The sequence below is a fragment of the Hyaena hyaena genome, unplaced genomic scaffold (assembly GCF_003009895.1).
Source record: "Hyaena hyaena isolate Hyena2069 unplaced genomic scaffold, ASM300989v1 scaffold_206, whole genome shotgun sequence".
Classification (NCBI taxonomy): Eukaryota; Metazoa; Chordata; class Mammalia; order Carnivora; family Hyaenidae; genus Hyaena; species Hyaena hyaena.
Window position 1 is genome coordinate 772,464 of NW_024080840.1, and position 16,395 is coordinate 788,858.

Below are 16,395 nucleotides of genomic sequence, written 5' to 3' on the forward strand. Positions count from 1 at the left end.
CTTTTGTGGAGATAAATCCGAGCCATCAAACTATCCGTGAGAATTTCAAACTATCTTTTGAAAGTACGAGTCAATTTTTAGTTCATAAAGATCCTAACGGAAGCCAGGGCGGTGGCAACAGAAGACACAGATCCTGTGTCCAGCTTTGTCGCCTGCAGACTGGGTGTGCTTGGGCAAGGCTGCATTTCACCTGTGCTGGCCTCGTTCTTCTCATCTGTGACGTAGATATGATAATATCTGTCCTATCCAAGGCTGACCGAGGGAGAGCACACAGGTGAGAGAAGGTTATGAAGTGCAATACTGTATCTTGAACTACCATACCAGGCAACTGGTAAACAGTATTGCTGCCTCTGAAATAGAGGAAGTGAAGAGAAAAAGAGGAAGTGGCCTCTCGGGTCAGATTCCACCTCACGGTTTCCAATAGGAGCCATGACTGGTATGGGATAGTGTGTGTTACGATCATTTTTAAAAAATTTTTTATGTTTATGTATTTATTTATTTTTAATGTTTTATTTATTTCTGAGAGAGAGAGAGAGAGAGAGAGAGACAGCGTGAGCAGGGGAGGGTCAGAGAGAGAGGCAGATATAGAATCTGTAACAGGCTCTAGGCTCTGAGCTGGCTGTCAGCACAGAGCCCAACGCGGGGCTCAAACCCATGAACCAGGAGATCATGACCTGAGCTGACGTCAGACGCTTAACGGACTGAGCCACTCAGTGTCCCAAATGTTTATTTATTTTTGAGAGACAGACAGAATATGAGCAGGGGAGGGGCATAAAGAGAGGAAGACACAGAATATAAAGCAGTTCTGGGCTCTGAGCTGTCGGCACAGAGCCCGACACGGGGCTCAAACTCACAAACCACGAGATCATGACCTGAGACAAAGTTGGACGTTCAACCAACTGAGCCACCCAGACGCCCCTTTAATACTAGTTTCTATTTCCTTTAATGTTTATGGCTCAGTTTTCACCTTTCCTCTGTTTTTCAAATTTGCTTTAATGTATTTATTTCACAAATAAATGAAGCCTGAAACATAATACCAGCAGGTTGAAATAGACAAAGTCTAAAGTCATCTGCTTTAATGTTAAAGACCTATGCTTTCATAGTAGTTTCAAATATAAGGGTCTGAGATTAAAATCACTAACAGTTTCAAAGCAAGAAATCACTAACAAAAGACTATGGCTGTAAAACGCTATGTTTAAACCCATGGAATCCTGATGCCTGTTTCCACACCACTCGTTGAAGTGACGGGTCAGGGTACTGTCCAAAGTGACAATAGCGATTGGGGCAGCTGAATATAAATCATGCTGAAAGCAAAAGTCCAACGAAGGGGCTCCTCATACTACGCATGGCTCAGTGTTTATGGGATCCACCAGAGCTATGTAAATGCTGGCATCTGAAACCTAAGAGTGTTAACTGGTTTTTACAGAGATGTCATGCTTGCTCGGAAAGCTATTTTGGCATGAAATAATTCCATAGAAGTGAGAAGGACATTTGTCTCTCCCCCCACATGGCTCAGAGTGACCTAATACGTTGGAAGGCTAATGAATTTTTCAGAGTGTTTTAAAAGCCAGTTCTGGGATGGCGTTTTGATCTGCACCCACCACAGTGAGTTTAAGTCTGGATTTTTTTTTAGAGAGTGGAGCCAAGCAAGAGAGCTAACGCTTCGGGCCACAATCCAGGGATGTCAGCCAAGGGGCAAGTACGCCATCAGTTACAGCCCAATGAAGACGCTTTGTTTGCTGCACGGCTTTATTATGTTAGGGTCTTACGAAGCAAATTCACAATTAAATTAACAGAAGAAATATTCAGCTAGCGAATACAATTCTCCCTCCCGTTTATCTTTTCCTGTGCCCTGCACACATTTCCTAAGAACACGCTTTCATTTGCCTACAATCTAACAAGAAAGAAACCCAAACAGTTCTCCCAAAGTGCTTAGTAAATACTCAAAACCTAAAACAAAGTCTGAATCAAAGTTTAGGCTTGTATTAATCCACAAGGATGAGCTGAAATACTGGTCACCTTTCCCTGAAAGGATTCAGCTCTGCGAGTCTGTTTTCATTGCAGCTGTCAAAGGGTGAGGGAGTGGCATTTCGGTCAGAAGACACCACACACACACACCAAATGAGGCCACTAAGGGCCGGGGAGGGGGGCAGGGGTGGGAGTACAGAAGCGTTACAGCCGCAAAGACATACTAGTGTAGAACAGAACAAGACTAGAGCTAAAGCTACCACGCCATATATAGAAAAGTCGTTAAGAGAGTAAATCCTAGGAGTTCTCATCACAAGAAGAAATTTTCCCCCTTTATTCATTCTTTTCTTTTCACTGATCTATAAAAGACAATGGACGTTAGCCGAACCTACTGAGGTAATCCTCTCACAAGAGAGTAAATCAAGCCATCCTGCTTTGCGCCTTAAATGTATAAAGTGATGGCTGTCGGGGTGCCTGGGTGGCTTAGTTGGTTAAGCGTCCGACTTTCGCTTAGGTCATGATCTCGCGGTTCGTGGGTTCGAGCCCCGCGTCGGGCTCTGTGCTGACTGCCAGCTCAGAGCCTGGAGCCTGTTTCAGTCTGTGACTCCCTCTCTCTCTGACCCTCCCCTGCTCACGCTGTCTCTCTCTCTCTCTCTCCTAGAAATAAATAAAACATTAAAAAAAATAAAGTGATGGCTGTCAATTATTTCTCAGTAGAAATGTAAAAAAAAAAAAAAATGATGAAGCAAGAGAGGTTGGGGGCAAAGACAGACTTGGCCCCTGTGTCCCTTGGAGAAGTGCCCAGGGGCACTGCCTTCCCAGGGAGCAGGCAGGCATGTGCCCTCTCAGACATGGCCGTGGCTGGGGACCAGCTGATCTGTCCACCTGCTGTGACACTTCTGTCTTCCCAGAGCCAGGTGACGGTCTGGCCAGCGCCCCTGACCACTTGCTGGAGAAAATGGTTGAAAAGCGTGAAGCCAAGCAAAATGCCTCTATGTTGGGGATGAACTTCTGCCTCCGCTCTTCTTTTCCATTTCGGGGGACCCAAGATGCATACATGTGCCTTTCTCTTCTGCACCCTTCAATTCACTGATAGATATTTTCACAACCATGGGACCAGTTCACTGAATGGGTGGGCATTTTTTTTTTTTACTAAAAAAAAAAGCAACTTATCCTAAAAGTCCTGGTTTTGTTTTTGTTTTTGTTTTTGTTTTCCAGCAAGGGAAAGAAACGCTTTCTGGGAATGAGAACGCTTCCACAAAATCCTTCCAAATAATTGAAAGTCCATCAGCGGCCGCCCCTCCCTCTCGGGCTGTGCTACAGGGGTCTTCCTTCGCAGGCCCATGAACACTGCTGCAACTTTTTTGTGGCGTCCAGAGCCAGCTTTAGTTCCTGGCTCAGGATGGGAGTGGAGAGCAAGGAGCGGGCTTTTTTGCATCTTCAACATACCACCGGCCTATTTCTGCCTCCTCGCATCAGGCTCACATTTTTAGCACCATCGCCCTCCCTCCTGACTCATGATCACTTGTTATAAAAACCATGACATTTCTGTTCCCGTAAGAACAAGGTCTCCTGTGCGAGAGACTTGCCCAGACAACCGAAGCTTACCTTCCATGTGACAATTTCCTTTCTATTTTTTTTCTGCTTTAATTATCTGAGTTAGAAATGTTTCTGAAAATGCTTGCACCCCGTACCTTTTCCCTCAGACAGGACACTGAGCTTAAATGACCTTTCCTCCTTACGTATTCAGGGTCATTACTGTGAACATCAGCGATGTTAGCGCCACAGACACTGGACAGATATTCAGAACTATTGGCCCTACCCCAGATGGAACTACACTTATTGAGGGCCTGGGTCTGCTTCTTGTAGATTCTGTTTGATTTTGGTTTTGTTTGGGCAGTTCCTCCATTGTAAGTGATCAGCAATTACAGCCCTTGGTGACCTCTTCTTTCACCACCACAGTCTGAGAAAATCAAGCTTGTGAATATTTTGTCAAAGTACAGACTAAGTGACGACGACGACGACGACAATGATGATGGTGATGGCGATGATGATGATGACAATGATAGCTAACATTTGTGAGTCTTTGCTAAGTTCCCAGCACTGCTGTGTTTGACAGATGTCATCTTACAAACAGGCTCAGAGATGGGATTTAGGGGATTTTCCCATGAGAAAAAAACCCCTAACTTTAAAGATATGCTTTCTTTTTTTACTTCTTTTATTTGAGTGCACTCAATGTACAATATTATATTAATCTCCGGTGTCCAGGATGTTGATATGACAACTCTGTACATTATGCTGTGCTCACCACAAGTGTAGCTACCATCTGTCACCATACAACATTACTACAATATCAGTGACCACATACATACCCCATACTGTACCTTCTACTCCCATGACTCATTCATCCCATAACCGGAAGCCTGCATCTCCCATTCCCCTACACCCATTTTGCCCATCCCTCTACCCGCTTCCTTCTTACAACCATCAGTTTGTTCTGTGTTGATAGATCTGATTCTGCTTTTGGTTTATTCACTCATTTGTTTTATTTTTTAGACTCCACACATGAGTGAAATCATGTAATATTTGTCTTTCTCAGCTTGACCTAGTTCCCTTAGCCTAACACCTTCTACGTCCATCCACCTTGTTGCAAATGGCACGATCTCATCCTTTTTATGGCTCAGTAATATTCCTCTGTGTATGTGTGTGCACACGCACATGTGTACACTCATCCTTATTCATAAAGATATGTTTTCAGTAATTAATTTTGGCTCCTTAAAGAAAAGCACTCTTGCAGAATTCCATCTTTCAGGAGACTGAGGATGGCTAATGACATCAGATGTGAACTCTAGAAATCAGGAGCACTGTGCCTGCAATTCATTCCAACCTGGGTTTTGGAAGGAGGTTCTTCTATCCCTCACCATGTTTTCCTGTGTCCTCCCCCCAAAATTCTTCTCTTTTCTCCTGGTTCCTTCCAATTCCACCTCTTCCTTCCTTCTTTTCTTCCTTCCCCTTTCCTTCACTCTTAGGTGTCCTGAGAATCACCAGCAGTCTTCTGGAGCACTGCTAAGCCAGTGGACTCAGGAGCAAAAAGCAGACTTGGCAGAACTGACAGCTGTGTCCCAACTCCAGGTCTTCTCACTAGCTGTGTCACTGGGGTGAATCACCCAACTCTGCCAAGAATCAACCAATCAATCAACCAAAGTAATCGTTAAGTCCTCCAGCAAGAGACTAAGAAGAAATCTGCAAAACCAAAAGCTGAGCCAACAACCTTGATGGTAAATAAAGGACAACTTCAAACTTTTTTTGAAATGTATTCTCCTTGTTAAAAATCCACTATATTCCCAGGGCACCTGGGTGGCTCAGTCCATTCAGTGTCCGACTCTGGATTTCAGGTCATGAACTCATGGTTCATGAGTTCAAGCATCAGGCTCTGTGCTGATAGCATGGAGCCTGCTTGGGATTCTCTCTCTCCCTCTCTCTCTACCCCTCCCCTGCTCATTCTCTATCTCTCTCTCAAATTAAAAAAATATATATTAAGATATTTATTGTAGAGATGCTTTAAAATATAATAAAATAAAAAATCACTGAACTCCCATATTTCTGAGGCACACATCAATTTTCCAAATGGTTTATCAATATTTTATATTCCTTCCACATGGGTATATAGTGAGAGATGTATCCCAATTTGTTCAAGCAAACCATAGACAGCCAAGCCACATATTTTTGTCATAGCTGGTTCTCAGTAATAGTAGTTGATTACTCAGCTGTCCAAGGGCTTTTAATAATATAAAACAGTCAACACAGAAATAAACCCCTTTCAGTCAAAGTGAACTTACCATCCAACCCTCCAACAAACCTGTCAAGTTGTCTGCTCTTAATTGGAAGGGAATTAAGTGTTCCAGGCGATCAGGTGGGAAAAGGCACGAGTTCTGGAACTACAGTCAGCTGATTTGGGAGCAAACCTTGGCTCCGCTTCCCACTGGCAGTGAGAACTTGGGCAAACTTCCTGCCTCAGTAAAGCTCAGTATTCTCAACTGCAAAAGGAGAATACTACTTCAGACCATTGTGGACAGGAAGTGAAACAAATCTCTCTCTTAGAGGGAAGACGGATAGTCACCAAATTTTAGGTGAACTAAAGGGAGCTGAGAAGCGTCCCTGTTCCTATGAAGCGTCAGTAGGGCTTCCCGGTGCTCTTGTCCACCAGTGGTCTCTTTCGTGTCCTTATTACTATGGATGGAGAGCATATTCTCATCTTAGGACAAGCACACCTGCAACAGCTAATGTTGTTCTCATTTTATAGATGAGCAAGCCAAGACTCAGTGAGGCTAAGAGACAGAGGGTGCCTGCCCAGTAAGGAAAAATGGCAAAATCAGGCTTTGAAACCAGGCTCCAGAGCCCACACCATGAGCCACCGTGCCCTGCTGCATTTAGAGGAAAGAAGTGATGAGGAAGACAAGAATATCACCAAGATTCCTCCAAATCCAAAAATGCTCTATGAAATTCTTCGTAAATCTTCTTAGTCAGGCAGCTTCTATTATGGGCCCAGGTACAGGAATGTGTGATTATTGCCATTCCCAGCGAAGGTACAGCCATTAAGGAGGAGAACACAGATACGGTCTTGATTGTGCTGATGTCTAATTTCAACCACCTGTTTTGAAGCCCCCACACAAGAGGCACAATCATGAAGAAAGCTAATTCCAGTATGTGAGTAGATAAACCCTGAATTACACCAGACCTGCTGCCAAAATATGTTCATGACCATATACATTATCATAAAAGGGATTTATTTATTCTTGCCAAGGTCCAAAAGGATGAGCTACTTGTAATGCGAAACACATCAAGCAAAAAAAAACCCACATTAAAGCAAGTATAATAACAGGATAGAAACTAAGCAATAAAAATAAGACAAACTTCAGAAATACTAGGCTAGGGACACCTGAGTGGCTCAGTCGGTTAAATGTCTGACTCTTGATCTTGGCTCAGGTCATGATTTCACGGTTTGTGAGATTGAGCCCCACGTCAGGGCCCACATCAAGGAGTCTGCTTGGGATTCTCCCCATCACCAACCCCCCATCATCCCCTTACCCTCTCTGTCTCTGTCAAAAATAAATAAACATTTAAAAAAATAAGTACTAGGCTAAGGAATATGCATGAACATAGTTTTGTACTTCCTGGAAGCCAAAGCAAGAACTAGAAAATGCATGAAGCCAAAAATATGCAAGTTTCTGGACACTCTCATGTCAAGAAGACTCTTACATTATAGACTAATAAGGGTACCTGGGGAAGTCTGGTCATATCCCTGGGAGTTCGATGAAACAGAAGACCACAATCATGTTCTACCATAAACAGCACGCCAGTCAGACAAGGGGTCTGCCTCAGGACGACACATGTGTTCATCCCCCACAAAAGTCTGCAATGTCAGGATTGGACACAAATACTAATGAGTCTAGTCGGGAATGCCTACAGCTTTCCTCGCAAGGAATCTGAAAAGCTTCTGTGCCAATCTAGCTCACGGTATTAGATATCAGAGGCAGCAGAACAGGCTTGGTAGCCTTGGTGTGGTAGTTCAGATTGGGGAAATCTAATTTTTAGTCTTTGAACCAGAGGAAAAACCAAAGCACTGATAAACGCTGTTTGCTGATCTACCCACAGTGGTTGTGGAGATGCTTTTAGTGGCCCATTTCCTGCCTGCCTCTAATTCAACCAATATTTGCAGATTCCAAGCAGTTTTGCATAAAAACTAGCTTCATTAGTTTATAGTAACAGTTTGTATGAAGTTTGTGCTATGTGCAAAGTGTTGGATAGTGCTCCTTGGCCTTAATGTTTCTCACCTCCTTTTAGTAAACCAACCTGGGTTTGTGGATACTTTCACCAGCCCTTATTCAGATCCAGATTGCTTGGAATCTGCACCTGTCCATCCACTTATTAATTTTTATTGAGCCCCTACAATGTGATACGATTTGTGCAAGACTCTTGCCTTATGGCTTCGTTCATTCTGAAACCACTTTGCTCTTTTTGTGTCTAGCACAAGCCTGGCTCACAGCCCTAAGAAGCACCGAAGCCTGTTGTAGCTCCAAAGCATTGGAGGCTGGAACAACTGACCAATGTGTTTGCTCCTCGTCCTTGCCCTAGTCCCCACGAGCTGAGACAGTGTCCTCCCTCATCTCTTTCTGAAGAACAGACTTCAGTCTGCCCTAATAGGAAATTAAAGAAATAAGATCTGCATGTGGCGGTTCATTAAGATTAATGGCAAGATCCAAAAGTGATAGCCCACTCTGCTGACGGATGTCATCGGCACTGACAAGACCAAAGGGAATTTCTGTCTGATCTGTGACACCAAGGGTTGCTTTGATGTTCACTGTATTACACCTGAGGAGCCCAAGTACAGGTTGTGCAAAGCGAGAAAGATCTTTGTGAGCATAAAAGGAATCCCTGGTCTGGTGACCCATGATGCTGGTACCCTCTGCTGCCCTGATCCCCTCATCAAAGTGAATGGTGTCATTCAGATTAATCTGGAGACTGGTAAGCCAAACAGAACAGCCAAACGAAGCAAGGAGCGAAAGGGTCTCAGATGACATAATTGGAAGGCTCTTTGTCCTTAATTAGCAATAATACAGCATGATTAATTGCCAAAACAAACAACTCACTAAGTCTCAGGCATTGCACCAGGCCCTGATATACGACGGTAGACAAAATCATACACAGACCTATTTTTTACTCTGCCTAATCAAACAAACATGGCCAACAGAAATATAATGACAAGCTGAGCTAAGTGATCTAAAATCATTACCAAAAACCCCAACTTATACTCGTGAAAGGAAGGAGGAGGAATGGGGAAGGGTCCTTCAGTGAGACTTCCCTTCTTCGCCCAGCCTAAAGAAGGGGTAGGAGTTATTTATGCCAAAGGGAGCAGAAGAAGTCACAAGAGGCTCTTTCGAAGAGAGCTATTGTTCTCCTAAGAGCAATAGAAAGGTCACAAGGTTTCCGGAGGTGCAGAAGATGCTTTCACAACAATCTCCCTGGCGGCAGTGGATGAGTGGTTTACAGGACACTGGTGAACCTGCCATCGCAATCATCCTGATGACTTAGTGATGCCAGGGATAGGGTGGGTGGGGACGGGGTGAAGGAAAAGGGAGTTTCCGGCTGGAGGAACTGGATGAATAACAATGCCATTCACTGAGATCGAAGCAGCCATTGTTCCGGGTTCTATGCTAAGGGCTGTAGATACAGTAGTTTGGCTTTACAATAAACCTGCCAAGTGGGTATCAGCAACCCATTTTTGAGATTAAAAGCCCAAGACCATGTTATCAGCTTAGTTTTTCTAACCCAGATTCTGTGGGTCAGATTTTTCAGGGCAATCTAGTACCCAGTTTGCCTTTTGAGCTCTCTTAAGAAGAAAGATACGTTTCTCTGGAAACCAAAGCCCAAAGCCACAGGGCTCAGACAGAAATGGATTTGGCACATTGCCAGAGATTCTGAGGGCGCTACTCTGGGACCTGAGGAACGGAAGCCACGTATGATCGTGCAGGTTGTGTACTGCACGAACCCAGGAGGTGCCAGTCATATCAACCTCCGTGCAGATGCTGCCTCCTGAATGCCCCTCCTGAATGTCAATGCCCTCCCCAGTGTCTGTTCAAAGAAGACTCCAAACTCTATGTCTCCCATAAACCCCACGGTCCAAACAAAATCAATGGTCAAGACAACACAATGCATTTTATTTCTCTGATCCCCAGATGGTCTTTCCTTTTTTACAGCCTTCATCCAGACTCGGGTAGTTCTCCCCCGTCCCTGCCCGACTAGCCCTCCAGGGAGGAGTGGATGTACCCGGAGAGGAACGCCTCCATCACCAAGCCACCATCACTTACAAGTGCTCTTTAAAAGGTATCCTTGCTCACCTAATCACATCCTCCAAGACCCAAGGTACTGTCTGAAGGGTAGAGACCAATTCTTCACTGGTGAGGCAGACCAATCCACTGTGAGATTTACACTGAAAAGCCCTGACTCTTCTCCGCAGGCCCCAGGGCTGGACAATCCACCGCTCTGGGTCTGAAAGCTCTGGCAGTGAGCAATGGAGCAGACTCCAGGACTAAAGCAATCAAGGGCTTTTTCCTCATCAGCCCTTGAGTGGGGCAGCGCATTCACAGAAGTGCTTTGGATTCCCAAGTCTCTTTTCCTGCTCTGGCAAAATCTCAAGTGCGCCAGGCCTCGCTTATGGATGGGGAGGGAGCTGATCCAGTGGCCTGCGATCAGAATGCGCTCTGCATACTCAGCTCCCCAGATGAAACTGCTCTGACAGGAGCTCCCTCACCCGTAGCCCTTCCCACAGCCGCCTTATAAATAAATACCTGCAACAGACATCTGCAACATGTACAACTTTTCTTCCCATAAAAGAATCAAGAATATATTCCTCCAATGTCCAATCAAGATGATGACTTTGTAGACACGCTGCAGTGGCTTGCTTTCTTTTTTCAAACCCCCATCTCCTCTACGGCTCTGATGCAGTCGTCTGTTTAGAGTTTTGAATGTGCTTTGTCCCTATGCCATGTACCACAGAGTATATGCTGACATTTGGGTCACCCAGGATTTTTCTTCTATAGAAGTCCCCATGGTGACTAATACCCACTGCAGAACCGACCACTTCACCTGCAGCTGTCACTGCTGAAATGACAGATGCATCCCTCAGACTGTAGTGCCCATCCTGTCCCCACCCTTTCGTTGAAAACAGCATTCCTGAGACACTGTTGTGGCCTGGATCCATCCTGCGGCAGCTGACACTTTCCCACACATCCCCCCCATACCCAAGGCTGGCGGCTGACCTACCTCCTAGGGCGTGTAGACTGCAGTGATCCCCCACCCCCAACCCATTAGCAGCTGCTTGAATTGAATCAGCTGGTGGGATCCAGGCAGTAAGAGGCCCAGGAGCCAGCCCACCAAGTATGGGGACCTTGGTTTCCCACCAGCCTGTACCCCAGGGCTCTGATTCTTCATGAATTTCATTCCCCTCCCCCCAAAGCTCATGGGAACTTGGGCCATTTACTGCCATCATGAGTCTGTCTTGGTCTGAATGCTGTTCTGAGCTGATCACCATGAAATGGAAGGACATTTCCCAAATCACAGCCTAGGGCAGGGAGCCCTCGTTCCCTACCCTCCCTCAATTTCTCTAACCATAGAAATGCTACGACTAAGAATAAGACGCCACCACAGAAATGGCCTAACTGAAAGTGGAAAGCATAGCTAACACTTCGGGACAAGCCTGGAACTATCCGCCTTGAGCTCTATCCTTATTCCAGGCACTGAATGGGCAGGTGGAAGAAAAGCCGGGTGGACCCTTGCAGGAAAAAAAAAGAAAGTGTGTGTTTCCTCTCGTTTCCAGTTCTAGCAGTGAGTGTCGGGACCGGAGACATAGCTGCGCGCTCACATCAGGGGAGTGAACCCAGGGAAAAGGCATCTCCCTTTGAGCGGCACCAAAGGTATCTCAGAGGAGGTGCCCTCATCCTGGCGTCTCTACTGTCTTGACTGTTTGACAATCACTGTGTCAATTTCCAACGCGTCATTCCGCATTTGTGAAGGAGGGGCCATTTCAGGAGGCTATGCTTGGAGTAAGTGACTACTTCCCTTGCTGTCAGCTAAGACTTTTTTACCAAGAAGATCCGGGCACCCAAGCATGTCCCAACCAGGCAGAAGGCAAGCCCCCCAGAGAAGCCCTGGAGCCCCAGGAGGGAGCCCTCCCTCTAAGGTCACACTTGGGGTCTGCTTTTGCCATGTCTGACCAATACAGCATCTTCTCAGGAAGGAAGGGTGTGTATCAGAAGGAGAGATTTAGGGGAGCGGGGCTGGGATTACGTCCATGAACACACGTCAGCTTAAGGATCAGCAGGATCAGACCAGGATGAGAAGGCTTGACAGCGGCGTGCTCTCCCAATTTCAACAAAAGTAAGCTCGAAACTACCTGATAAAAATTCAAAACGTCCCTTCCGCTTCAAAAATCTACGCTCAACACAAAGGCCTGCCTTGGAAGGGGAGAGCGCTTCTCCGCTCACAATAACAGATGAATAATAAATGTTCCTGGTCAGGAGGAAAAGAGATGAACAATATCTCCCAAGTTTTGATCACTGGAAACTTCATCCATGACTAACACTAACTCCATTTTGCAATTCAAAACTTCTCTTGTCTATTAGAATTAGCTACTTCCAGTGGTGGGTGAGGTTATGTTAGGACTTTGGAAAGGACATTGACTATTTCAAACTATTGAAAGATATACATCATGATTACAGAGTAGCAGAGTGAGGAGTCCAGTAGGTAGGAAAACAACTTGTCAATTACATTCTTTAAAGGTATCATAGGGATAAGCCTATATTAACTTCTGATGGAAAACACCTCAGCTCTATCTAATTCCAGCCTAATGAGTCCAGCATAATTGTCTTCTTAAAATGCTTTCCAAAGTATTAGCCTGATTTTTAAAAATCTTGCTAATTTATTATGAATATACCCACAAATGAATGTCATAATTATTGACTTAATTTTCTTCTCCAAAACAAAGATGATCTAGCCTCTAAAACAAAAGGTTACCTTGAACTACAGTTAATGTTGCAATTAGCTAAAAGTTTTATTTACCTAGAAGAGATAGTTTGTCAGGGAAAACGTGACACCAAAAGTGACCAGAACACCTTTCCTGTGGCTGAATACAAAAGGCTTATTGAGATCTTGAACAAGAAATCTATTCCAAGGAAAAAATAAAATTAGTGGTAATTGTTCTTCTGGCTAACACAGGAAACTAGCAACAGTATTTCAAACAACCACTTCTTTTTCCTGTCTTTTTTTTTAATGATGTAGCAGAGCAAATTGCTCGACTAATGAATGGACTCGGTAAATAAACTTACCCATTACTTTCAAATGATTGCTCTGAAATAAGGAATTTCTCCATGCCTGCAATTGTTCTTCAGAAACAAGGCAAATATCTTGCTTGCATCAGACCCCACAATCTAAATGTTTATTGTTAAAGTAAATGTTTCAGGAGTGGAACACAGGTGCAGGCTAAATCGTTGTGTATCACTGGTGGCCACTCATTTTCATCCAACCACAAAATTTAAAAGAAGCAGGTAAATAAGTTGTCGCAATCGACTTTTCTTTTTGATCATTTTTCACTCATGGTTAGGTCAAGAACAGAGAGCTTATTTACACTATGAGAAATGCAAGTGAGTGTCTGCAATCACTATTTTCATTCGTGTGCTCAAGTAACACACTGAGGGGGTCAGTATTAAGCACACAAATAACCACAAACTTTCTGAAATCCCCACAATGGTTTGACTCTTGGGGAAGCTTGAGGTAGAAAACAAAATACCAGCTAGCATTAATCACCTCTTGTGGCCTTTTAAAAGATACTTAGAGTTAAATCATCACACTCCCTTTGTAGTCCAAAGATAAATGAGTTACTGTAATAATCCTGCAAATACCCTGCCTTATGATTAAGATCCCCTTAATGGTGACTTTGTATTTTGTATTCTCTGAAGGTTTAAAGGTTAAAGGCATCATAAATTATGCATTTCTTCCTATGCCAGGCCCATAAAAGGTACTTTCACTGTTCACTAAAGATATTGCTTCTAAATGAGCAGGGTTTTTTTTTCCCTAAGTGTTGGAACAGAAACATTTCCATTATGTTTATTACTGCGATGCTGCAGAGCCAAAACAATTTGGAATTAGGAAGCCGCTAGAATCTGTTGTTCCAGAATGTGTAGCAACTGTCAACACACACAGTAAAATGACAGTATACTCTTTGGACAGTCGTACCGGCCAACATGCTGGTCTCCTCCCAAGAGAACAATAGTCTGGCAAACCCCTCACATCAGCAGCAACAGTTGGAGCTTTCCCCTTCTGCCCCTGCCCAAGTTACAGATCTGAACAGGGACCGGAGAAACACATGATTCACACGAGATCATCCCTTACTCCTGCACTGGAGCTGGCTCTTTGTGGGGGACGCTTGGGTAAACTGCGCTTTCGCACGTACCTCCTCCCTAGCGGCACCCTAACTTCTTGTCTTATGCTTTGCCACCACCTCCAGCTAAAGCACAGTTCTAAGGGTTTCTTCCTCACCCCACTCCCTCCCGCTTCACACTTACAGGTACTGCATCTGCAGAAGGCTGGGCTCTTTTTTCCAAAGGAGCACCACACCCATTAACCCTCTAGCCTTCAGAAGCAAATTGAAGTTCGGCTGGATGTACCTTTCCCCGACCTCAGGCCAAAGGAACCAAACCTCGGTACACAGGACCCAACTTCTGTCAGGCCACGACCACCCCCAGCTCAGCACTTCGCTTGCGGGGGGAGGATTCCGGAGACACACTGCTTGCGGTAAGGACCAGAGCTCCAAAGAGTCTTTCCAGGCTTAGCCCGCACACCCTGACAACTAAGTGGCAAAGTTGTTTCTTCTCCTCTGCTGCAATGCCCTTTCCCCTTCAGCAGCGCGCGCGCACGCACACAGTCACACACACACACACACACACACACACACACACACACAGGTACACACACGCACGCACGCACACAGCCCTGCTCCTCCAACTTACCAGTTTAGATTTGGCGCGTTGCAAAAATTCTTCCATGTCGTTGAGAGAGGTTTGGACTAGGGGTACCCGGCGGGGCACAGAGGAAGATCTCTGCCCCGCGGAGAGAAGCGGGGTCTCGGGGAACTGGCTGGCCGGAGCGCAGCGACCGCGGCTCCCTCCTGCCGCTCGGAGGCGGCTGAGGCTGTGGCTGCGCCCTCGGCTGTCGCTTTCCTGGGCTCCCTGCCCCACCCCCGCGCCCGGCCGCCCGCTCTGGGCGTCGACTCTGCCCTAATAAGGAAAGTGGGTGTGCCGCCCGGGAGCCCCGGGACGCGCCCCGCGCGCTCACTGGCACGCGCCTGCGGGGCCGCGGCTGGGGGCCGGGGTTCGGGGCCCGGCGCGAAGGCGGGGGTGTTGGGGGATGGCGAGGGGCTCCTCCGCCAATCGCAGGGCCCCGCTGAGGCCTCCTGACGTGGCGCGCCGAAAGATGCTGCAACCATGGACAGCGCCCAGAAGTGCGAGCCAAGTGCAAGGGGCTGCTGCATAGGGAGGCTCTGCCGCAGGCACCGCCGCCGTCAGCCAGGGGAGGTGGTAAGAGGGAGAGGGGGAAAAGAGGTCCCCGGAGAGCCCCCCTCCTCGGTCAGCGCCTCCCTGGCTGGCTGGCACGTTACAGAGAGCTCCAGCGGCCACTTAATGAGCTGGCTCTGCGGGCCTGGCCGGGGGATGCACTCAGCTAGATTGGAGCGGGGGGGGGCGGGGGGGAGGGTTATAGCTGAGCTAAAAGCAGTACGACCTTGATGGAAAATAATCAGGAGAGCAGGCTGGGAGGCTGTGCTAGGATGCATCTTTCCTTTTTACCCTCAAGACATACCCACCCAGCCACGGGCATCCGCAGTTCACCCCTGTGAGGTGCCCTTATGTTGGTTCTGGGCCAAAGCTTAGATACTTCCTTCTGCAGTCCCCATCCACTCTCCGACGACGTGCAGGCTCCGGGGTAGGTGGGGCCAGAGAACCTATCTGCAGCATAGGGGTCTGTGTCCTACAAGATCCTCGGATAATTTCTACGCACATTAAAGTTTTAAAGCTACTGCAACGAGCGCTTAAAAGTATGGACCTTGTTTTAAGCCATGAAGTTTTGTCGTGTGTATTCTCTAGCCTTATCAAGTCCTGGGAAGCTCGGGCTTTCTCTTCCATCTGGGCTGTAATAGCCTTCCTGCCCTCTCACCAGCCCCCACTGCCCGGCTAACTCATGCCTCAGCTGTCAGCTTAGAGAAGTGGTCTCAACCTTGACCGCACGTTGAGATCACATTATAACATCCAGAGCTTTAAAACTACTGATTCCTACGCTCTATTCCCAGCCCAACTGAGCCAGTGTCTCTGCAGAGGAGTCCTGGCAACAGTGGTTGAACTGCTCCAAGTGATGCTAGTGTGCAGCCCAGGTATGACCGCTGGCTTTCAAACTTCAGTGTGTATCGGAACCTCTCAGAGATGTATTAAAACACAGATTTTGTGTCTGATCCCCAGGACTTCAGCCTTAATAGGTCTGGCTTCAAAGGCCTGAGAATTTCCATTTTTAAAGGTCTGCTGATACTACTTAGAAATTATCTTCCCCCAGGAAGCTCCTCCCCCGGACATATCCATCTTTCCCACTCCTACAGAGTCAGTTGCCTGTTCTATAGCAACTTGTATTTTCTGCTCTGCTGTAACTTACCCAAGTACTTGTCTGTGTTCTCCACCAGGCTGTGAGCTCCCTGAGAACAAGGACTTTGCCTGTCACATTCATTGATGAATCCCTAACAGGTTATGTCGTATAGAAATCGCCAATAAAGTACACTTTAATGAATAAATGTACATATTGGAGGTTCTTTGTGCTCTGTGTGTGTGTGTG

At 46.2% G+C, this 16,395-nt stretch overlaps 1 protein-coding gene and 1 pseudogene across 1 annotated transcript in view; one reads left to right on the forward strand and one right to left on the reverse strand.

The window, feature by feature from the left end:
- Positions 1-14,643, reverse strand: part of PRUNE2 (prune homolog 2 with BCH domain) — a 254,834-nt gene extending 240,191 nt beyond the window's left edge. Inside the window, exon 1 of the mRNA XM_039242178.1 lies at positions 14,532-14,643. Within this exon, the coding sequence (XP_039098109.1) occupies positions 14,532-14,567 (36 nt within the window). The 5' untranslated portion in view covers positions 14,568-14,643. The remainder of the gene's footprint in view (positions 1-14,531) is intronic.
- Positions 6,375-10,095, forward strand: LOC120238453 (annotated as a pseudogene).
- Positions 14,644-16,395: the final 1,752 nt, after the last annotated feature.